This window comes from Notolepis coatsorum (assembly GCF_963971535.1).
Source record: "Notolepis coatsorum genome assembly, chromosome: 2".
NCBI lineage: Eukaryota > Metazoa > Chordata > Actinopteri > Aulopiformes > Paralepididae > Notolepis > Notolepis coatsorum.
The window spans coordinates 161,671,217-161,697,888 of NC_140166.1; the positions used below are offsets into that span (position 1 = coordinate 161,671,217).

The 26,672-nt window shown below is 42.1% G+C and overlaps 1 protein-coding gene across 1 annotated transcript in view; it reads left to right on the top strand.

Annotated features, from left to right (window-relative positions):
- Positions 1-1,842: 1,842 nt before the first annotated feature.
- dspb (desmoplakin b) overlaps positions 1,843-26,672 on the top strand; it is a 112,834-nt gene continuing 88,004 nt past the window's right edge. Inside the window, exons 1-4 of the mRNA XM_084308370.1 lie at positions 1,843-2,140; positions 10,943-11,036; positions 14,236-14,357; positions 15,906-16,065. Coding sequence (XP_084164496.1) covers positions 1,947-2,140; positions 10,943-11,036; positions 14,236-14,357; positions 15,906-16,065 — 570 coding nt within the window. The 5' untranslated portion in view covers positions 1,843-1,946. The remainder of the gene's footprint in view (positions 2,141-10,942; positions 11,037-14,235; positions 14,358-15,905; positions 16,066-26,672) is intronic.

Genomic DNA, 26,672 nt, shown 5'->3' on the forward strand with positions numbered 1-26,672 from the left:
ATGTATGGCTGAAGGCATGTGTAATTATTACATTTATGTTTGTGAATTAGATTGAGTGTGAGTGTGTGTGTGTGTGTGTGTGTGTGTGTATATTGTGTGTGTAAAGCGCTTTTAGTGTCTAGAAAAGCGCTATATAAATGCAAGTAATTATTATTATTATATTGTGTGTATATGTGTGATCAGAAGAGCTATTTTGAAACAAACACAGTTGGAAAGAGTTGGGTGAGTGTGCCTACAGTGCCTTCCTTGAAGATACCTGAGGGAGGGAAGCAGGCTGGTAATTGACTTGTACAGTAATAGATATTGAATTGAACACACACACACACACACACACACACACACACACACACACACACACACACACACACACACACACACACACAGACACACACACACACACACACACACACACACACACACACACACACACACACACACACACACACACACACACACACACACACACAGAACCATACTTAGCCTTGACCCTGAGGAGGCCAATGTAAAATGTAGCTAGTAGCTGCCATCCTATGATAGAAGCCCCACTTAACACTAGCTTGCCACTGCCCTCCCCCTGACCCTCAGCTACTGTACTGACAGTGGGGTAGAACAATAACTCTCAGTCTTTCCATTTCTCTCTATTTATCTACAGTGTATCTATCAACGCACGCACGCACATATACACAGTACACACACACACAGACACACACCCACACACACACCCCCACACTCACACGCACACACACACACACATGGTCAACACACATAGACACAGTAGTAAAGAAGGCGAAGCAGCGCCTCTACCACCTGAGACAGTTAAGGAAGTTCAGAGTATCGGGGAAGATACTCCAGTCCTTCTACTCAGGAGCTGTAGAGAGCATCTTGACCGGAAACATCACTGCCTGGTATGGAAACAGCACGGCACAGGACAAGAAGGCCCTACAGAGAGTGGTGCGCTCAGCCGAGCGTACCACGGGTATTGCACTACCCCCCCTGCAGGTTCTATACAACAAGAGGTGCAAATCCAGAGCCTGCAGAATAATGAAAGACCCTCACCACCCCAACAACAGCCTGTTCAAGCTGCTGAGGTCAGGCAGACACCTGCGAACCCCAGCTACTAGGACAGAGAGGCTTCGGCTCAGCTTCTTCCCCCAGGCCATCAGAGCCTTGAACAATGAACATTGAGTGCCACAGAACACTGAACTATCCACACACAAGCACACATGAGCACACACACGACACGCACGCTGTGCACGCTCACACACTAGCAGCCACTTTAACATGAGCGGGCACACACTCATGCCGCACACACCCACTTATGGCCAAAAGGAAAGGCCACTTTAAATTAGTATAACAACAGTAACAGTGTATTGCACTACCAAAGCTACCTAGCATGTCCTATATGCTCTGTAAATAACTATGTACAGATACCGAGATGTCACACCATGTTACCTGTTACCTGTTTATTGCACAATGTTGTTTTTATTGGATTCTATTATGTTGTACCACTGTATTGCACATCGTTGCGGGCAAGACCACCCGCATTTCATTGTATACTTGTATGCCCGTGACAAATAAAACTCTTGACTTGACTTGACTTGACACACGCGCACGCACGCACGCCTCCAGCTGAGTTGGAAGGGGAGGTGCAGTAGCGGCAGAACCCATCTGCAGAGCAGGTTTGAGAGAGAGGGGCGGGGTCAGGAAACTTCCCAAAGTGCTACTGTCCTCTTTGTGTCTCACCAGTCTGTCTGCAGCAGGGGACTGGGGGAGGGACGTCGGGAAGCTCGGGGCAGCAGGCAGGTGTGGTGTCACGGTCACCTCTCAAACAGCGTCGCACCTTCCATCCGCACCGCACCGCCTGGACTTTCTAAAATGTCCTCATAGGTTTTTTGTTTTTGTTTTTCACACAACAACTGCTTTCACTATATTTTTAACCGGAGAAGATGAGTATGCAGGGCAGCAGTCGCAAAGGCGGCTCCAGGACCGACCTGAACACCGGAGGAGGAACTTTCCAATACAACACCTCCATGAGCGAGTTCGCGCAGGGCGGCGGTAACGGATACGGGCCCCCGGAGCCAGGCTACATGGACGGATACAACTACACCTTCTCCAAGAGCTCCCTGGGAGGCGGAGCAGGGTAGGACCTGGCTTTATTGTTGCGCATTTTTTTATTTGGTTCACGTTAGAGCTGTGTTTGTTGAATGAATGAATGAATGAATGAATGAATGAAAACTTTATTTAACAGATTGCAGAATGGGTACAATACAGTACGGCTCAATACATACAATTGTTAAGGGGATGCAGACCTGAGAAAGACGTTTGTCTTGTTTCCATCAGGGTCCCCCATTTTCAATTCATATAGACATATATGACATACATGACATACAGATAGTCAGTACTGCTACATCTATACATTTATGACATACCAGATTTGCAAATACAGTACTGTTTGTGATACAGAAGGAGTCAAGAAAAGGGAGTATATACATTTGACGTAGAAACTGTACATTGGAGGTTGGGTGGGGGGGGTTGGGTACATTGGGATATTGACAACCATACTGGGTAATTTACATTGGAGGTGGTTGGGGGGGGGGGGGGGGGGGCGGGGGGCATACTGTATAAACAAGTAACACTGTACATTGAGGGGGGGGGGGAGGAGACACTGTACAAACAAACACAATTGTACATTGAACTATTGACAAAACCATACTAGGTAAATGACTGTACATTGGAGGGGGTTGGAATGATTGGGTTAGGATATTTACAGGGGCCAGTGTTGAATTGCAGTCTCCCGTAGGTGTCCCTTGAGAGAGGTTTTGAAAGTGGGTAGTGATCCACATTCCTTTACAGCTTTGGGTAGGGCGTTCCACATTGATGTGGCATAATTGCGAAACGTGTTTAGTCCCTTATTTGAGCCGAATCTGGGTTTGACATGATTTGTGGAGCTCCCTCTGGTGTTGTGATCGTGGTATTCACTGACCTTTGGGAAGTATTTTGACATGTACATGGGTACCTTGGTCGTGTAGTGTATCTTGTAGACCAGGCCCATTGCAAGTTGTTGTACTCTGTCGTCTACTCTAAGCCATCCTAGGTTGTCGAAGTGGGCAGGGGTGAGGTGGGTTCTAGGAGTAAGGTCAAGCAGTAGTCTGACCAGTTTGTTTTGAGATGTTTGTAATTTTGTTTTTAGCGCCTTTGAGGTGCTTTGGTACCATGAGGTAACCATGTTGTGGTGTTTTTGTCTGTAACACCTGTTGCTTTCCCACCGCGGGAAGAGATATTATGGCATGGGCCCTATTAAATATTAATAACAAGAGTCAGTCTATATACCTTGCAGCAGGCTGTCCCAACCCGGCTGGCGGCTGCACACAGGGCTGCTATTGTACAGTAGCCTGGTAGAAAACTGATGGGCTTGAGTGTCGATGCACGTCATCGATCTTACATAATAATGTTTCAGCACTTCATGTTTTAACTTTATACAGAACAGAAATACAATTACACGAGTTGAAGGTTGCAGTTTATTTTATTTGATTGAAATTGTGATTTGATAAATATTATTATTATTAATAATAATAATAATACTGTTACTAATAATAATATTAATAATAATAAAGCCGTGTTACAAAGTGGTTGCAATTTCTAACGCCAAGTAAGTTAGCAGATCCATTCATATAAATCCATTCATATAAATAATCCACACTGGCCAACAAACAAAACCCCAACAGTGCGTTGATTAAAGCATTAAATAAAGGAAATGTCTTCTCCAGAGTCAGACAAGAAGATATAGATACCAATTCCTCTCTGTGCATTCAGTAGAAAGTTATCCTAGCACAAATTAATGGAAGCAGATATGGACCACTAGCCTATCTGTTGGCCAAACACTTTAAGGTATGCTAATGGTCCGTATCCGCTTCCATTAATTTGTGCTAAGCTAGGCTAGCTTGCAGCCGGATATCTTTCTACTGAACAGCACAGAGAGGAAATTGGTACCTATCTTCTTGTCTTGACTCTGCAGAAGACGGTAAGTGCATTTCCCATAATGTTGCTCATATAAAGATGTTAGATCCTAATGTGAAAAACTGTGATTTTATATGTCTGCATTTTATGTGCTTATTTTATGCCTGTCTTTCTGCTGTGAAGCACTTTGAGCTGCAGTTTCTGTATGAAAGGTGCTTATTATTATTATTAGTATTATTATAAGAGCAGCAGTGCTCTAAGTGAAAACCTGTGATTATGTCATTATCAGCCACATCACTCTACCCTCCAAGTCACAATAGTATGTAATAGCTACATTACAAAGTGTTTTATAACCATTTAGTATAACCGTGAAGCTTAATGGTTGCACTATTAACTCTTATTAATCAATAACCCTTCCATTGCATTATAGAGGCTACATTATGAAGCCTTCATACAAAGAGTCACAGCGTTATGTTGATGAAACAGCTTCTCCTCAGCACTGGCGCTTCAGATTCCTGTATTACTCCCCGGGGCAGAAATACACTGCTTGATTTACTGCTCACAGTGAACTGTGAAGTTCCGTCTGCCCCACAGCAGCTTAACGCGCATCATCCACCATTCCAGAAACCTGTGTGTCAATTTTCAAACCTTGCCAAAACTATCGCCCACATACAGAAAGTCAGTCGTCATGGCAGCTCAGAAAGGGTATGAGAGAACTTTCTGCTATAATATATATATATATATATATAATACTGTCGTGTAAATGGTCGTGTGGTACCATACAGCATCCTTCCACCACCGCACTACCAAAATGGTTAACCCTTTCACTGCGACAATACACAGAAGGTTAACCCCTTTCACTGCCACACAACAGCATGGTTAACCCTTTCACTTTCAGGTTAACCTTTCAGGTTACCCATCGGTAGTGTGATAGTAAAGGGTTAACCTTCTGTAGTGTGGCAGTGAAAGGGTTAATGGGAATAATGAGGCTGATTGGCGATTACACTATATAGATAACTGGAGAAGTATTCTGCATACATGTATGAGTGTATAATATACCCTCAACTATACGACAATAGGCTATTTTAATTGATTGCCAATAAACAAGGCCTAATGGATTCCATTTCGGTGAATAATATCCCCATGTGATGTAAAGGAAAGATTGAGAGTTTGCAAAGATAGTGAAACCAAAACCGTCATACCTCTGAGTTTGTTGACACACACAGTATGATAGTAATCATCATACCCACCGTCAAGACATACACTCACACAGCCACTCATGGGAAAGGGGGGGGGGGGGGGGCAGGGAGTTATGAAAAAAGAAAAAGAAAACAGAGAGGTATGAAATATGCCCGCATGAGCCCCCACCTATGCCTCGAGGCTAGTGGGAAATCATGCTCGAAATAAGAAATTAAAGGCTGCCAGACCTCATAAAACCTTTCAGTAGAACCCTTCAGGGTGAACCTGAGGCCCTCCAGCTGGAGGTGTGCCATCACCTCCTCTGCCTGGCAGCGCTTGTGGGACGCGGGGTCGTTATCCAATTAAACAATCTTAATCTCCGTGCTAAATAGTGAAGAGAAAGCTGTCGCCTCTCTTTGGTTTATCGTAGGCCTGTCCCCGACTAAGGATTTGTATAGTCTACTTTGATTGGCCAAAGTTTGCCGATAGTCGACTGGTAGAATATATATATTAGGGCTGTCAGTTTATCGCGTTAATTAGATTAATTAATTACACAGCAAATTATCGCGTTATGAAAATTAACTCAAAATGAATAAAAAAAAATAGTATTTTTTTAATTTAATTACATTTTTTATTTATTTGTATCTCATTCATTCCATAAGAACGTAGAATACACATTTACAGACTTTTTTTTAATATGGGCCATTTGCATGTTCTTGGTATCTGATTCTAGGGACATCTATGGATCTCAGGGAATGTATTACCAGTGTCAGAAATACTGTGTCTGTTACTAGGTTTGAGTAAATTGTAATGAACCAAATGAGAATATCAATTACATTTTGTTTATCTTTGACTGTGAATAACACCATGCTAAAATGGATCAGACCTGAAAAATCTAAGCAAATTAATAAATGGAAGATGATTAAACAGAAGGTTTTGTAGATACAGTACTGAATTCTGCCATCCGGACACATGCAATTTGAAATATGATTATAGAATATAGAATATCACGCATAAAATGGTTATGCGATTAAAATGTGATTAATTAGATAAATTAATTACAAATCCTGTAATTAATTAGATACATTTTTTTAATCGCCTGACAGCACTAATATATATATATATATATATATTTTTGTATCATTACATTTGGGCTGTGGGGGGTGCTTAATGTCTGAAGGAGTCGACTGAAGGCTTCTTGTCCTCTGCGAAAGCATACAATTGGTCCACTGATGGATACATCTTGATATGTCTAGTGTGTGAAATCCTCTTTCAGTGTCTCTGTGCCCATTTTCTTAGGCAGTTAGCCTCGCTGGCTATACATTAGCGTTAGCCCCGCTTTTAGGCATCTTTGCTTTAGGAAAGAATGATAGAAAAAAAAGAGATATATATACTAGGCTTGGGCGGTATAATTTTTTTCATACCATCATACCTTGCTGACATAATACCCCGGTATACGGTATATGACGGTATGACTTTCATTTTCATCAGCGGGGGGGGGGGGGGCAACCCGTGTTACCAAGTCAGGGTTCCCACGGACCTGGAAAACATGGAAAACATGGGATTCATTCATTTTCCAGGTATGGAAAGGCATGGAAACTGAGCAAAAGTGACCAATTACATGGAAATAGAAACAGTTGTCCTGGAAAATTTTATTGGATGATGTGTAATAAAATGTAACTATTGAGCACAGAATTAACATGAGTTTATAAAAACCCTTTACACGTGAACAGCTTTTACTGTAGATAGAAATGGATGATCCCATGTTGTAGAGCATGCTCTTGGCATCCTATATGGTATATTGGATGTTGGAATTTGATGCAGGCAGCTTGGTGAGCCAATGGAGCCTTGGCATCTACAGTGAAACTTGAGTGAAACTTCTTATGCAAGTTTATCCTCAAATGTAAGTAGCTGTGTTTTAACTGTGTGGTAAACCTGGGTTTATCAACGTTAGTTAGTAAGCAGTGCAATCTTGCTAACTAGCTAGCCAACGTTAGCTCTCATAACGAGCCAGTTAGCCAGCGCCAGGTACAGTAGCTAGCCAACGTTAGCTCTCATAACGAGCCAGTTAGCCAGCGCCAGGTACAGTAGCTAGCCAACGTTAGCTCTCATAACGAGCCAGTTAGCCAGCGCCAGGTACAGTAGCTACCAACGTTAGCTCTCATAACGAGGCAGTTAGCCAGCTCCAGGTACAGTAGCTAGCCAACGTTAGCTCTCATAACGAGCCAGTTAGCCAGTGCCAGGTACAGTAGCTAGCCAACGTTAGCTCTCATAACGAGCCAGTTAGCCAGCACCAGGTACAGTAGCTAGCCAACGTTAGCTCCAGGGGCGGGGCTAGGGGGTGGCTACTTGGGCTCAAGCCCCGAATGTTTTCTGAAAAGCCCCGAATCTATTTAAAAAAAAATATTTTTTTTTCTTTTTTCTGACAATTCATCATTGTTACATGAAAATATGTTTGCACCAGATTTAGCAGAAGCTAATTTCCATCTGTGGTCTATCCAGCTGCTAACTGTATTTGAGTGAGTTAAGTCTTGGTGTCATGGTAGACTCAGACCTAAGCTTTAAATCACAATCAACAAGTTGACAAAAACTTAATTCTTCCACCTTAGAAACATAGCATTTATAAATCAAAAGGACGCTGAAAACCAGATCCATGCCTTTATTTCAAGCCAACTCGACTACTGTAATGCACTCCTTACCGGCCTCCCGAAAAAATACGATGATAACTATTTTATTGCAATGCACTATTGCATTATTTTATTCTATTTTACTAACTATTTTATTGCACTGCACTATTTTACTTTGTATCAGTGAATCATAGACGCCTGGCCATAAGAGCATTCGGAGCATCTCTGCTCTCCCACTATTGAACTTGGGGGAGCAAAGGTATGCTCTTGCTCCACCACTTTTTGATCATATGAAAAATATGATATACCCCCCCCCCAATATATAAATCTAACCATAACTACGTTATGGTTAACTGAGTTTTATAGTGAAAAGAGCAGCTTTATTGGTCAAGATTGAAGGCTCTATATTGCAGGAAATTGCACGTACAGGTTAATTAAATTCAAAAAAAATCTGCCGCTTGCCTGCAAAAAAAAAGAAAAAATTAGAAAAAAAAAATAAAAAAAAATAAAAAGACGGGCACCTATCTGGGCTAAGCCCCGGATCTCCTATAATCCTAAATCCGCCCCTGGTTAGCTCTCATAACGATAACCAGTTTGATTTACAAAAGCTTTTACAAACGCTTTTACAGAGTAAGAGTAGTAGGGGTGAAACGATGCAACCTCACAACGATTAATTTCGATTATGATTACGAGGAGTTGAGAAGAGTAGGAAAAGAAGACAGGAGCGGACACGAGGGGAGGTGTGGAGAGGAGGACAGAATGAGATAGGAGAGGAGTGGAAGAGAGAACATATATCAATCCCAGTGCTCATGTGTTCCAGTTCAATAAATTGTTGTTCATCTACAGCTTGTTGCATTATTTCATGCATTGATATTATCAATAAGACATAATCTCTAAGCATTTACAATGTAGACTTGACTGGTACATCTTTTAAATCAAGTAAGTAGTCAGGTGTCCTAGGGGGTTGTGTGTGTGAGGGGAGGGGGGGCGCGGATGGGGGCGGAAAACTTCAGGGGCCTATAGATCATCACTTAATATGGTACCTGGAAAATCAGGAGGTAGTATGGAAAAAAAATTCAAGGCAAGCGTGGGAACCCTGCAAGTAAACAAATCACGGAACGATGGCCAGTTAGCCCGCAGCACCCTAGTACTACTAACGTTATCTCTCAGAACGGTAGCCAGAAGCCTGCAGCATCCTAGTGCTACTATCGTTAGCTCTCAGAACGCTAGCCAGAAGCCCGCAGCACCCTAGTACTAGTAACGTTAGCTCTCAGAACGGTAGCCAGTTAGCCCGCAGCACCAGCAACGGTAAGCGTGTCTCATTTAATTTCCACCACTGAAGCGGGTTTTCCCCTATCGATTGAGTCCTCCTGTGTGTAGACAACCAGCTCTGCGTGTGCTCGCTCCACTAGTGGGGACTGGTCTCGCCCTCTGCTGGCGCGTGCTGTGTGTGCACTACAACCAATGCCGTCCCTGTCAAAACTCTGTTTCAGTGTAATAGAAACTGAAACGCATCTGTGATTTTGACGGTATTGATTTTCAATACCGTCGGGATTTCTAAATACCCTGGTATACCGTAATACCGTCATACCGCCCAAGCCTAATATATACTGTATATATTATTATACTTTTATTTTTTTGCATTCGACTAAGAGGTTGGCAGTCGACTATGGCTCCTTTCGATCGATTAGTCGACTAGTCGAGGTCAGCCCTAGTTCAACTTCATCGTCAATTGTGACTCATCTGGCGCTACACCAGAGCTGTCTGCCAGGGGGCTGGGCTCCATCTCCTTATCACAAATAGACGAGAAGGTTCCAAAGATTCCCACCCCCGGAACTCTTTCACTTTACGACTTAAAGTCCAGAACATTATGGCTTGTATTGGCTGGAGCCCGGTTGCACCTCTAGGACAGGATGGGTCCGCGCCCCTGGGTATATTCTTCTCAATTTGTCTCTCGATAAATGCAATTGACACACACAGAATGATAATGGTCTAAATCAGTGGTTCTCAAAGGACCACCAAGTTGATTCACATTAGTGTCTCAGGGCTCCCCGTCTAGGGCGAGTTTACAGTAGTTGTTTACAGTTTATTCTCTCATACAGAGTATTCTCTTATACAGTTTATTCTCTCATACAGATTATTATCGCATGCAGTTTATTCTCATGCAGTTTATTCTCTCATACAGTTTATTCTCTCATACAGAGTATTCTCTTATACAGTTTATTCTCTCATACAGATTATTATCGCATGCAGTTTATTCTCATGCAGTTTATTCTCATACAGTTTATTCTCTCATACAGTTTATTCTCTCATACAGATTATTATCGCATGCAGTTTATTCTCTCATGCAGTTTATTCTCATACAGTTTATTCTCTCATGCAGTTTATTCTCTTATGCAGTTTATTCTCATACAGTTTATTCTCTCATACAGATTATTCTCTCATACAGATTATTCTCTCATACAGTTTATTCTCTCATACAGATTATTCTCTCATACAGTTTATTCTCTCATACAGATTATTCTCTCATACAGTTTATTTTCTCATGCAGATTATTCGCTCATACAGTTTATTCTCTCATACAGATTATTCTCTCATACAGTTTATTCTCTCATGCAGATTATTCTCTCATGCTGATCCTCTGTGATCCTTTGGAATCCCCGGACCCCATGTTGAGAACCATTGGTCAGGTGATCCTGATATAATGGAGCCAATAATGATGATGATCGTTTTAGTAAACATGGGGTCAGAACTCTGGATGCTGCCATGCAGGGCTGGACGATTACAGTCCTTTTTTAAATAATTTTTTATTTACGTCTTTAACTTGTAATACATTGCTATTTAATTCATAATTATTTTTAACCTTTTTAATATTGCTGCAAGGAAATTCTTTTGATGAACTTAAAAATATATATATTTTTACAATGTATTATGGATGACAGTATTATAAAAAACCCATACCTTTGCATGGATCCATGACGGTATACTTTCGTATTCGGTAAGCCTCCCAGCCCTACGGCCATGTTACCATTTGAGCTGCTAACCACGGGAAGATGACAACAATTATAAGGACATCGGACAATGTTGATAATGAGGATGACAATAATAATAATGATGATGATGTTAATGATGATAATGATGAACCTGATCGTTCCTGTAACGCTGCTCGTTCTCTGCAGGCCCTCCCCACTCAGCGCCATTCACCAGAAGGCCTACATCCTCCAGGGCCAGTGCCAGGAGTACCTGAAGAGAGCCGGACACGCCCTGCAGACTGTAAGTCGTGCTTTATCGTGCCACTAGGCTGGTAAAGATATGCCTCCTAAAGTGTATAAACGGAAGTACAGGAAGTACAGGCTACAGGCTTTCCGGTTTCGACAATTATAGAAACGTGTGAAGTGCACAATATTTCCTCGTTTAAGCCACTGCAACGGCTTTGCCTGAGAATTTACTACATGACCGGGACGTTCTAGCTTGTTTGCCGACAGGATTCGGGAAAAGTTTGGTCCGTTCGGAGGCAGCTTCCAGGGGAAGTACATACACCGGAAATTCTACCCCATAGACACTTTCGGCAGTAGTTCTTTACCAGGCTTTATCTCACGGAGGAGATAAAACTGGGAACGAGGTTATCGTGTCGTATATTTTTACATTCAAAGCTTCTATTGAAGTTTTCGAATGAAGCTTCAAATGTCTGTCGTCATATTTTATGATGTAATCATAAAAAAAAGAAAAAAGAAAAAAAAGGAAAATCCTCAAACAAAAACTAAAAATAAAGTGATTAATCTGATTAAATGAGTCTTAAATTTATTTTTTAAATCAACTTTCTTTAATGAATATAACTTGTCAGTTTCGTCAACATAAATAATCCAATAAGGGCACAGTTGGTACGAAAGTGATGGTGACGTCATAGGCTACATCATTTATGATAAATGTTTTATTTAAATTTTTATGACGAGTCATATACTATAATAGTATAATACTATAATATTAGTGTAGCGTAGCCTAATCTTTTTCTGCAACTGTGAAGAAAAACCCCATTGGTTTAAACAGAATGAATAGACACATCAAAAAATTTGAATGTTGATTTAGAATTCGAATGTCAACGTTATGAATGAAGTTTCGAAGCTTCGAACTATTCGGTACAGCTCTATTTATCTTCTTGTTTGAAATTGCCCAGCTGAGAGATCCGAACCCAGCCTTGATTTATGAATGAAGCCAACATTTCAACATTGCACTCTTCATCAGGATATCACATCACAATTACTTTCTTCTATTGACGAAATGAATGATATCTGATGATATTCGACATACAAATGATACTGTTAAAGGAAAACTCCAACATTTTGGGAAATTTGCTTATTTGCCATCTACCCTGGAGTTAGACAAGAAGATACATACCTTTTTCTTCTCTGTGCATGCAGTAGGAGTAGGAAGACGTTGGGAACTAGGCTAATGGAGGAACCTACTTCCAGTGACGCTAAGCTAGGCTAACGGTGCGCGTCTTCCTACTTTGGGAACCCTGGAGTTAGACAAGAAGATGCATACCTTTTTCTTCTCTGTGCATGCAGTAGGAGTAGGAAGCTAGGCTAACGGTGCACTTCTTCCTACTCTTACTGCATACACAGAGAAGAAAAAAGGTATGCATCTTCTTGTCTAACTCCAAGGTAGATGGCAAATAAGCTAATTTCCCAAAATGTTGGAGTTTTCCTTTAAGGAGCAAGACTGTAACAGTAAATGTGACAGAGACATGTAGGCCGTAAGGTGAAGGCTGTATCGTTTCATCCTGTTCCCACCTCGGCGGACTATGCAATTTTCACTCTGGGTGAAAGATATATTGGTGTAGATTTAGGAATAAAAAGTTCTCCATTTAGAATCTACCCGTTTTTGCGCAATCATAATTTTAAAGTCGGGACTAGATCTTTCCTCGCCAACGGATACTTGGTCACACATAGTTTTATTTGACGTATTGGTGCGAGTTCTGTCACGTACTGTATCTTGCGCTCGACCAATAGCAGCTCTCTTTGTTGCCAAGTTACAGACCACAATAAATTTGTGTAAACAGTAATGTGACGTTAGCATGTCATCCTACATCTCGATGAAAATGGACAAAAAACACATTCTAACGTTCGCAAAATAGGTTTCTAAACAATGTTATATGCATATACGCTACTTGCTACAGGCAAGCGATTGGATACAGCTGAGAAACGGGCCACAACGTACGTGTTATTAACCATACATTTAAATCATATCCCCTTCTCTCTACACCAACAACACAGCATTGCACACGCTGTGAAAACCACTAGAATGTTTGAAAATGTTGTTTGAAACATCACACCGATGCATGACGTCCTGTCGGGGAAATTATTCGATAAACCCTCCATAAACACACAATCCGTGATGCATGCAGCAAATTTGTATCAAAAACACGTTACCTTGTGGTTCCCAACCTGCAATATTAAAGATGCTAGTACAATTTTCTAAAGATTGAGGTTGTACACATAAAGCAGTTCAGTGGATAGTATAATGAGAAAAATAATAGACCCACACACTTTTGATCAAAATAGTGTGGCAGATCTCATCCCCCCTCTCATGGATATGTGAAGGATGGGAGATATTATTGCCACGGAAGGAGTAGAGACAATTAGGTAGCTGATTAGTACTGATAGAACACACCTGCACATCATTAGTTCACCCACATCTCACGTACACACGTCCAGACCCACACACTACAAAGCCACTAGGTTAGTCAGGAGTAAGTTCTATTTGAACTGTGGCTGGTAGATTCTAAATGGAGAACTTTTTATTACTCAATCTACACCAATAGACCTATCACCCAGTTGAAAATTGAGTAGTCCCCAGAGGTGGGAACGAGAATAGTTTTCTAGCCACTTCTCAGGCTTCACCTTATGGCCTTATGTGAAATATCTCCCTCACAGATCATTGCGTAAAGACATCTGCATTAGGATGGTTATCTTTATGATTAATATATACAATATTGTGGTGTTGAGTATCATCTCAACCCGGGGTGGGGGGTATAACACTAAGGTGTGTCGGTGCAGGTCTGAGAGAGTTGGCTTGTTGTGATCATACATGGAAAAAGGCAGAGAGAAGATCAGTCTGGCACTCTGTAAATTCTTAGCCCCAGGATTCATTTCAGAAGCAGACACAGTCTGCCACCATGGCACCATAGCAGAGGCGACAGTGGCTCAGGAGGTAGAGCAGTCATCTGGTAATCCGGAGGTTCCCAGTTCGATTCCCGTTCCTCCCACTCGAAGTGTCCTTGAGCAAGACACTTAACCCCTACTAACTGCTCCCGATGAGCAGGTATAGGCACCTTGCACGGTCGTCTCTGCCATCGGTGTGTGAATGTGTGAGTGAATGGGTCAAATGTGAGGAACAAATTGTAAAGTGCTTTGGATAAAAGGTGCTATATAAATGCACCATTTACCATTCCTGAGATGCCTGTGTGTTGCAGGGCGGGGCCGCTGGCGACACCGAGCGCTACATGTCCATGGCCAAGGAGACCATTGAACAGCTGAAGGGCTGCGCTATGGAGCTCAGACAGATGGGTCACCCCAACGACAACGTGGTCAGGAGGTACGTGTATCCTCTCATATCCTTCTATCTGCCCTCTCTCTTGCTCTCTCTCTCCCCCCTCCCTCTCTCTCTCTCTCTCTCTCTCTCTCTCTTACTCCATTTTTCTTTCTCTCCCTCTCTCTCCCTCTCTCTCTCACTCTATTTCTCCCCTTTCTCTTTCTCTCCATCTCTCTCTCTCTCGCACTATTTCTCCCCTTCTCTTTCTCTACCTCTCTCCCCTTCTCTCTCTCTCTCTCTCTCTCTCTCTCTCTCTTGCTTTCTTTCTCTTACACGCCGACTCCATTCAATTTGATTCAAGTAATCTTTTTTTCCGCATGAATAATTTTCAATTTCAATAGTACATTACATATTTCTTTAGAGATAAGAAAGTAATATAAATAAATAATAACACAAGACTACACAGTAACTCAAGCTACAGAACTAGGGATACACATTACATAAAGGGAACATATTTTAGTCCTTTTCAATTTTCAGTCCTTCAGAAATTCAAAATCCTGTTTTTTATTTTTACAGTGTGTTCTCAGCGTTGGGGCAACCCCTCATTCTTTAAAAACAAGGCAAAACACAGGAAAATGCCATTTTCACAGTAGGTCCCCTTTAAAAGTTATTTATGTTGCTGTTGCACCAAAACCTTGTATCTCCAAGAGGATCAACCTTCTTAGAGGAATTAAGAAAAACAGCGTATTTAAACATTTATATGTTTCTAGATTGACGCCCATGTATTGGCCACTTTGCTCTTATGTTGCTTAGGTTGGGTTCCTTTCCAAGGTGGGAACAGGGTGGGAAGGAACCCAACCTGAGCATGACATGAGAGCAAAATGGCTGGCGTGTGAAATGATGGTCAATGGGATTCATGGAGCTCACAACATAGAGGAACATGTAAACTTGGAGTATAATTCTCATATCCGTGGCGGTATCTTTTATTCAGGCATCTGAATATTATTCAGGCATAAAGATAAAGATAAAGATCTTGTTTTGAGGGGGTCCTCAAACACAAAACATAGAAGTCAAGCATCAACCAGACAAAAACAAAATACTAACTAGAACAAATGATAAACAATTCAATGACACAAGACAAAACAATAGACGTACAAAGACATGCACATAGAACAGGAGCTCCAAACCACAGCTCATTACATGTATACAATTTTTTCATAAAACCGATACAAATCCAAAACAAGGACAAGTAGATTTGAAATAAACAAGCGACAAAAGCCTTAACGTTATGAAAAGAAGTAGTTGATCTGAATGTTTTAACATTTATAGGTGCACATGTTCATGGACATAAATAAATAATCTCTCCCCCCCCCCCCCCCCCTCTCTCTCTCTCTCTCTCTCTCTCTCTCTCTCTCTCTCTCTCTCTCTCTCTCTCTCTCTCTCTCTCTCTCTCTCTCTCAGCATCTGCCTGTCTGTCTCCCCCCTCTCTTCTATAAATGATGATAATTGTATTTAATGACCTCTGGTTCCTCGTCTCCTCCTCTCCTTTCCTCTCCTCTCCTCTCATCCTCTCCTCTCCTCTCCTCCTCTCCTCCCCCCCCCCCCCCCCAGTGTGGAGGAGTGTAGGGACCAGTTGAAGGGGGTCCACCTGGCTCTCAGCGGGTCCCTGCGGAGGACCCGGACCACCCGGGGAAGCTCCTCCGCGGGGGGCTACGACGACGCCACCGAGAGGGTCTTCAACGAGGCCGTCAGCTGGATAATGCAGCACAAGGTAGACAACACCACTTTCCATTTCATTTAATTTCAAACCTTCATTTATTATTGAAAAGGCAAATGAGGTTTTCCTCATTTCCTCGTCGTCAACCTTTATTTATACCCCGAAAAAATACAATTGAGGTCACCCTCGTTTTCAATGTCATCGAGACTTTACAGACATTTCAATACACACATTTCTACAATATAACAATAATAAATATGAACTAGACAATTCCGCGCGGGGGAAATTGTGAAAGTGTGGGTGACGCCTGTGCACCGCCGGCCAACGGGGGAGAGGGTCTCTCGCGAGTCTCTATGACAAACGGTTCAAAGGATACAAAAAGGGGGCGCGGCCTAAGGATCGGGGGAGTGGTCAACAAAGACCATTTGAAGATGACTACAGATGTGATTTTATTAACTATAACACAAACTCCCTTTCGTGTTGTATTATTTAATACTCACCCTTTCTCATGGCACCATGTGTCCAAGAAGTGGCAGATCAAACTAAATGATCTATTACACACTATTACACTATTACACACTATTACACACTATTACACACTATTACACTATTACACACTATTACACACTATTACACTATTACACACTATTACACACTATTACACACTATTACACTATTACACACTATTACACACTATTACACTATTACACACTATTACACACTATTACACACTATTACACACTATTACACTATTACACACTATTACACTATTACACACTATTACACTATTACACACTATTACACTATTACACTATTACACACTATTACACTATTACGCTATTACACACTATTACACTATTACACACTATTACACTATTACATACTATTACACTATTACACACTATTACACGATTACACTATTACACTATTACACACTATTACACTATTACACTATTACACTATTACACACTATTACACTATTACACTATTACACTATTACACACTATTACACTATTACACACTATTACACTATTACACACTATTACACTATTACACTATTACACTATTACACTATTACACACTATTACAAACTATTACACTATTACACTATTACACTATTACACACTATTACACACTATTACACTATTACACACTATTACACTATTACACACTATTACACTATTACACACTATTACACACTATTACATACTATTACACTATTACACACTATTACACTATTACACTATTACACTATTACACACTATTACACACTATTACACTATTACACACTATTACACTATTACACACTATTACACACTATTACACTATTACACACTATTACACTATTACACACTATTACACTATTACACACTATTACACTATTACACTATTACACACTATTACACTATTACACACTATTACACTATTACACTATTACACACTATTACACACTATTACACTATTACACACTATTACACTATTACACACTATTACCCTATTACACTATTACACTATTACACACTATTACACACTATTACACTATTACACACTATTACACTATTACACACTATTACACTATTACACTATTATACACTATTACACACTATTACACTATTACACTATTACACACTATTACACTATTACACACTATTACACACTATTACACACTATTACACTATTACACACTATTACACTATTACACACTATTACACTATTACACTATTACACACTATTACACTATTACACTATTACACACTATTACACTATTACACTATTACACACTATTACACTATTAGACACTATTACACTATTACACACTATTACACTATTACACTATTACACACTATTACACACTATTACACTATTACACACTATTACACTATTACACTATTACACACTATTACACAATATTACACTATTACACACTATTACACTATTACACTATTACACACTATTACACACTATTACACTATTACACTATTACACACTATTACACTATTACACTATTACACACTATTACACACTATTACACTATTACACCGAGTACAATGGCACAATCCGCAAGTCTCTACGACAAACGGTTCAAGAGATACACTGAGGGGGTGTGGCCTAAGGGGGCGTGGTCTAAGGATCGGGGGAGTGGTCAACATCGACCAATGAAAGGTGGTCAACATCGACCAATGGCACAATCCCCAAGTCTCTACGACAAACGGTTCAAGAGTTACACTGAGGTGGTGTGGCCTAAGGGGGCATGGTCTAAGGATCGGGGGAGTGGTCAACATCGACCAATGAAAGGTGGTCAACAGGGGGAGTGGTCAACATCGACCAATGAAAGGTGGTCAACATCGACCAATGGCACAATCCGCAAGTCTCTACGACAAACGGTTCAAGAGATACACTGAGGGGGTGTGGCCTAAGGGGGCGTGGTCTAAGGATCGGGGGAGTGGTCAACATCGACCAATGAAAGGGGGTCAACATGGACCAATGAAAAATTAAAGAGGATATCCCTACTGAGTACAATGACACAACCCACAAGACAGAGGGCGCTGTCCAGCAATTCAGTAGTGCAACACAGTGATGGCCAATGATGGGTTAAAGTGGATGAGGTCATTGGCAGCTCAGCCACGAGCCACACAGCTGAACCAATCATGAGTGAGCCATGAGCCACACAGGTGAAGCAATCACTATGACTTGCATATTTTCTATCCAATGCATTTCTATGGAGGCAGATGCATGACTGCATTGTCACGTTGATTAAAAGAAAACTATAAGAGATGAAGCGTTGTGACGCGCACATGAGCACTACAACGAGTAGGCGAAGGGTTGTGCGCGATATTGTGGCATTCGTGCGATATTGTGGCACTCCTTCGGCGATCGGAACAGAAGGCTAAAAAATAGTGTGAAAAATGTGATTTCTAGAGGGCGATTGCATGGCGGTCAATGGGGAGGAGAACCTTCAAACAAATGGTTGTCAGTTGAGATAGAAATGTCCAATTCCATTTATTTTTCTTTTGTGAGCGGGATGACAGCCGTGTCATCGTTTTGATGTGTTTGTTTTATTTCTACGTCCAAAATTGAGATCACACTCGCAATTCACCCAAGGTAGGGGGAAAAAGATTATTTCAGCTGCTACACTCTAAAATGCAATGCATTCCCAATGGGACCGAAATTTTACCGTTTAAAGTCGATTCGTAGCCAGACGGTGCGGTGAAACTTTTACGAGTTCGAAGACCGCAGTTGCCATAGGCAAGCCGCTCGTTTTGATACCTTTCACGTGTATGGTGCGCGAACGCTTACGTGTTGCAAAGTGTTTGAAACTCTAAATTGCACTGTATTTCCGAAATTTTACCGTTTAAAGTCGATTCGTAGCCAGACGGTGCCGTGAAACTTTACGAGTTCGAATAGCACATCGAGTTGGAGCAAGCCGGTCGTTTTGATACCTTTCACGTGTATGGGGCGCGAACGCTCTGGCACGAGTGTTGTTTGGAAAATCGGTGGATCTCGCACTCTAAATTGCATGCATTTCTGAAATTTTACCGTTTAAAGTCGATTCGTAGCCAGACGGTGCGGTGAAACTTTACGAGTTCGGAGACCGGTGTTGCCATAGGCAAGCCGCTCGTTTTGATACCTTTCACGTGTATGGGGCGCGAACGCTTACGTGTTGCAAAGTGTTTGCAAAATCGGTGGAATAAAGAAGAATAAATAAAAAGAGTATGGATATGTATAGTGTGGGTTGCAACCTGGCTTCGCCAGGTCACCCACACTAATAAAAAGAGTATAGATATGTATAGTGTGGGTTGCAACCTGGCTTCGCCAGGTCACCCACACTAACTAGACAATTCCGCGCGGGGGAAATTGTGAAAGTGTGGGTGACGCCTGTGCACCGCCGGCCAACGGGGGAGAGGGTCTCTCGCGAGTCTCTATGACAAACGGTTCAAAGGATACAAAAAGGGGGCGCGGCCTAAGGATCGGGGGAGTGGTCAACATAGACCAATCAAAGAGGATATCCCTACTGAGTGCAATGACACAACCCGCAACACTATTACACTATTACACAATATTACACTATTACACACTATTACACACTATTACACACTATTACACTATTACACACTATTACACTATTACACACTATTACACACTATTACACTATTACACACTATTACACACTATTACACACTATTACACTATTACACTATTACACACTATTACACTATTACACTATTACACACTATTACACTATTACACACTATTACACTATTACACACTATTACACTATTACATACTATTACACACTATTACACTATTACACACTATAACACTATTACACTATTACACACTATTACACTATTACACACTATTACACTATTACACACTATTACACTATTACACACTATTACACTATTACACACTATTACACTATTACACTATTACACACTATTACACTATTACACACTATTACACTATTACATACTATTACACACTATTACACTATTACACTATTACACACTATAACACTATTACACTATTACACACTATTACACTATTACACTATTACACTATTACACACTATTACACTATTACACACTATTACACTATTACACACTATTACACTATTACACTATTATACACTATTACACTATTACACTATTACACACTATTACACTATTACACACTATTACACACTATTACACTATTACACACTATTACACTATTACACTATTACACACTATTACACTATTACACTATTACACACTATTACACTATTACACACTATTACACTATTACACACTATTACACTATTACACTATTACACACTATTACACACTATTACACTATTACACACTATTACACTATTACACACTATTACACTATTACACACTATTACACTATTACACAATATTACACTATTACACACTATTACACTATTACACTATTACACACTATTACACTATTACACACTATTACACTATTACACACTATTACACACTATTACACTATTACACACTATTACACTATTACACACTATTACACTCTTACACCGAGTACAATGGCACAATCCGCAAGTCTCTACGACAAACGGTTCAAGACATACACTGAGGGGGTGTGGTCTAAGGGGGCGTGGTCTAAGGATCGGGGGAGTGGTCAACATCGACCAATGAAAGGTGGTCAACATCGACCAATGGCACAATCCGCAAGTCTCTACGACAAACGGTTCAAGAGATACACTGAGGGGGTGTGGCCTAATGGGGCGTGGTCTAAGGATCGGGGGAGTGGTCAACATCGACCAATGAAAGGGGGTCAACATGGACCAATGAAAAATGAAAGAGGATATCCCTACTGAGTACAATGACACAACCCACAAGACAGAGGGCGCTGTCCAGCAATTCAGTACTGCAACACAGTGATGGCCAATGATGGGTTAAGTGGATGATGTCATTATGATGTCATTGGCAGGTCAGCTCAGCCATGAGCCCTGAGCCTCACAGCTGTTAAGCCTGAACCAATCAGCCATGAGCCACACAGGTGAAGCAATCACTATGACTTGCATATTTTCTATCCAATGCATTTCTATGGAGGCAGATGCATGACTGCATTGTCACATTGATTAAAAGAAAACTATAAGAGATGAAGCGTTGTGACGCGCACATGAGCACTACAACGAGTAGGCGAAGGGTTGTGCGCGATATTGTGGCATTCGTGCGATATTGTGGCACTCCTTCGGCGATCGGAACAGAAGGCTAAAAAAGAGTGTGAAAAAAGAAATTCCTAGAGTGCGATTGCATGGCGGTCAATGGGGAGGAGAACCTTCAAACAAATGGTCGTCAGTTGAGATATAAATGTCCAATTCCATTTATTTTTCTTTTGTGAGCGGGATGACAGCCGTGTCATCGTTTTGATGTGTTTGTTTTATTTCTACGTCCAAAATTGAGATCACACTCGCAATTCACCCAAGGTAGGGGGAAAAAGATTATTTCAGCTGCTACACTCTAAATTGCAATGCATTCCCAATGGGACAGAAATTTTACTGTTTAAAGTCGATTCGTAGCCAGACGGTGCGGTGAAACTTTTACGAGTTCGAAGACCGCAGTTGCCATAGGCAAGCCGCTCATTTTGATACCTTTCACGTGTATGGTGCGCGAACGCTTACGTGTTGCAAAGTGTTTGAAACTCTAAATTGCACTGTATTTCCGAAATTTTACCGTTTAAAGTCGATTCGTAGCCAGACGGTGCGGTGAAACTTTACGAGTTCGAATAGCATATCGAGTTGGAGCAAGCCGGTCGTTTTGATACCTTTCACGTGTATGGGGCGCGAACGCTCTGGCACGAGTGTGTTGGCAAAATCGGTGGAATAAAGAATAAATAAATAAAAAGAGTATAGATATGTATAGTGTGGGTTGCAACCTGGCTTCGCCAGGTCACCCACACTAACTAGACAATTCCGCGCGGGGGAAATTGTGAAAGTGTGGGTGACGCCTGTGCACCGCCGGCCAACGGGGGAGAGGGTCTCTCGCGAGTCTCTATGACAAACGGTTCAAAGGATACAAAAAGGGGGCGCGGCCTAAGGATCGGGGGAGTGGTCAACATAGACCAATGAAAGAGGATATCCCTACTGAGTGCAATGACACAACCCGCAACACTATTACACTATTACACTATTACACAATATTACACTATTACACACTATTACACACTATTACACTATTACACACTATTACACTATTACACACTATTACACTATTACACATTATTACACACTATTACACTATTACACACTATTACACACTATTACACACGATTACACTATTACACACTATTACACTATTACACACTATTACACTATTACACACTATTACACACTATTACACTATTACACTATTACACACTATTACACTATTACACACTATTACACTATTACACACTATTACACATTATTACACTATTACACTATTACACACTATTACACACTATTACACTATTACACACTATTACACACTATTACACTATTACACACTATTACACTATTACACACTATTACACTATTACACACTATTACACTATTACACTATTACACTATTACACACTATTACACTATTAGACACTATTACACTATTACACACTATTACACTATTACACTATTACACACTATTACACACTATTACACTATTACACACTATTACACTATTACACACTATTACACTATTACACACTATTACACTATTACACTATTACACAATATTACACTATTACACACTATTACACTATTACACACTATTACACACTATTACACTATTACACACTATTACACTTGTAACTGAGGGGTACAATTCCCTGACTGTATTACTAGATATGATACTTACTACCACTACCTTTGTACTTAATATTCGGCCACCCAGTACACGGCATAAATATATTATCATGAACACTCTCACGTAGATGAAACGGATCCAACACAAATGTACGAATTAGAAACAGGTCTTTATTTCTACACAGCGATGGTGTGTAGAATAAGCACTTAATCACTTAATTACATTTATGAATTGAAATAGTATGCACTTTTATGGCAAAGAGTATTCGTCGGTATATCAATAGAAAATGTCCAATCTCTGAAGGCGCAGGTGGTAAATATACGACCTGGAATAGTTAAGGAATAACAGCAATGATACTTTAATGATTATATACTAGATACACTAGAGGGGGTTAATCCGGTCGCTTGTAAGCCGACAGGAGTAGGAGGGGGGGGGGGTAGAATCCGGCTGCCTCGTCCGGCCAAGGGTATCCCAGGTGAACCCACTGTAGTGCCGTTCAATGCGCCGGCGATCCGTGCCTGGGAAGGCGGGCTGTCGTCGGTAGAATAATCCGGTATACAGGTCCACTCGCTCGTCGGCTCTGGGGCTCCTCGGATGCAGCTTCACATAGGGTCAACCACCCTGGGTAAGCAGCCAGTTCTCTGCCCGAAACGATGGGGTACTGACTACGGTAGTATTCTCACCGCACGAAGCACTATATATTAACAGACTATTATTAGCTTAATAGACTACGTCCAACTCGACGATATAGTGCCAAATATGACTATTCAAATATTAATATACACGATGTCTCAATACCGATGGTAGGCGAACTTGGCCTTACTCCCACACGTGGCGTCGCGGGGAGGCTTTACGTCTGTGACTCTATTGGAGGGTAAGAAACTGGACTGAAAAAGAAAGTCCTACTTTAGTAGCGCAGTATATATACGCACTATGAACAAATAGTCCCATTAGTGGTGCGGTAGCCAAATTCCTACGCGGAACTAGGACTTGTTCGTACATGTCGAGCGGTACGTTTGAACTGGGTCTGAGGGGTATGGCAGCCTGGCACCAAGGTCTCGACCAATAGTAGAATGGAGACTATTATGGGATGTTCAGTAGGCTAGAATGGATATTCAATGCATATTGTACAAGGAATATACAAGGGATATCAGGGAATATTAGAGAATATACAAATACAATTAAATATATATATATAAATAAATATATATATTCGGTTTAATCTGGCCCTTCACAACAGCCACCCCCTGAATAGATCCCAGACCTAATCAGTTAAACAGAGACAGATTAATCGCGTTGTCTATTTACACATAAGGGTTTGCTGTAGGGGTCAGTCAACTTCACAAAGTCATAGGGTTGTAGGGTCATGGTCATCATCGATTGTGTCTGGGAGTCGAGGCAGTTCTATGAGCCTTGCCACGGGACGGGTGTAAGTGCGACCCTGGACGAGCACTTCAGCTGCTCGGACCTTGCCGTCGGCACCGGTGATCACTTTGCTTACGCGGCCGGCCGGCCACATAGCTCTGGGCAGTGATTGATCAATAATCATGACGACTGTTCCTTCTGTCAAATTGTCTCTCTCCTTTACCCACTTCTGGCGGGTCTGTAGAGACGGTAGGTAGTGTTTAATGTCATCCGGTAGATTGGGGGCTCTGCGTAGGCGACCACCCACTCTGATGAGGGTATGAGCGTCGCTCTCGGGGGCCAGATGAATTAATCTGCTGTCGGATGGGACGGGCTTTCCTCCCTGTAGACAGGCCAATTAATCGGGGAACGAGTCTCTCTGGGCTCGCTGCAGTAGAAGCAATTCTGCTTCCTCGTAGTTAGCTGCTGACATATCAGCGGGGGACTTGCACTCCGGGTGGTACCGCAGGAATGTTCTTTGTTGTGCACTCTCTATGGACGTGCAATCGTCTATGTTAGGGTCGGTGGAGGCTACGGTGCTCAATCCACAGAACACAGACTTCTTAATTTCCACCTCCTCTGGACTTGCTTCCCTCGGGATAGGCATGGGCCACTGTCCTTCCGGGAGTCTTAGGAATGCGGGGCCGTCACTGTAGACATTGCGACGGGTGAGGTCATCCAGGGGCATCCCCCGGGTGATGACGTCAGCTGGGTTCTGTTTTGTATCAACGTAGCGCCACTCTGTTTCTCCGGTTAACTCTTCGGTTAAGTCTTGAATCTCGGTGACTCTGACTCCCACGAAGACTTTGTACTTGCATGAGTCCGATTTGATCCAGGCGAGTACCGTCGTGGAATCTGACCACAGGATTGTTCTAGACACCGGTATGGTGAGCTCACGTTGGATGAGCGTGGCTAGGTGCGCTCCGGCTAGGGCTGCGCAGAGCTCTAGACGTGGGATAGATTGTTGCTTGCGTGGGGCTATTCTCGAGCGGGCGAGGACAAATGCTGTGTAGATCTCTCCCCCCTGGTCTTGGGCCCGCAAGTAGGCTACTGATCCGTATGCGACCTCTGAGGCGTCACTGAAGACGTGTAAGTCCATTTTACATGTCTCTGGCCTCACCGTGGGTGGGAAGTAGCTTCGGCGCATATTAACGCCTGGGAATGAGTGGAGCTCCATCTCCCACTTTCTCCAGGTGGATGCAAGGTGTGCGGGAATGGGGTCGTCCCAGCCCTGGTCCTTGTCCCACAATGCTCGTACAATCATTTTTGCCCTGGTGGTGTACGGTAGAATACATCCTAGTGGGTCATATTGTCGGGCGAGTGTTGTGTACACACTCCGTCTGGTGGTCGGCGCCGCCGCCGGCCTTCCCTGCTCCGTAGTCAGGGGCTTGTGTCTGTAGTGAAGCGAATCTGTTTTGAATCGCCACACCAATCCCAGGGTCATCTCCTGGGCTTCTCCCGGGATTGTAGCCATCCAGGTCTCGCTGCTGGCTGCCTTGTCCTCGGAGGAGAGGCTGCGCAGTACTTGCGGATCGCTGCTGGCCCACTGCCTGAGATCAAAGCCGCCTTTGATCAATGAGGCGCGGAGTTTAATCAGGAGAGCCTCGGCTTCTTCCTGGGTTGAAAGGCTTTGTAGACAGTTGTCTACGTAGAAGCTGTTCTTTACGCTGTGTCGGACCTCTTCGTCCGCTGCTGGGTCCTCTGCTACATGTTTCTGTAGTGCAAATGTCGCACAGCAGGGGCTGCACGTCGTTCCGAAGGGGAGGACTTCCCATTGGTAGATGGCTGGGTGCTCATCTCCTGGCTTCTCTCTCCATAGGAACCGTAACAGGGGCTTGTCCGCCTCTACTAATCTCACCTGCAGGAACATTCCTTTAATGTCCCCGCTGATGGCCACCTTTTCCTGGCGGAAGCGGAGTAGAACGCCGAGTAGGGAGGGGCCGAGTG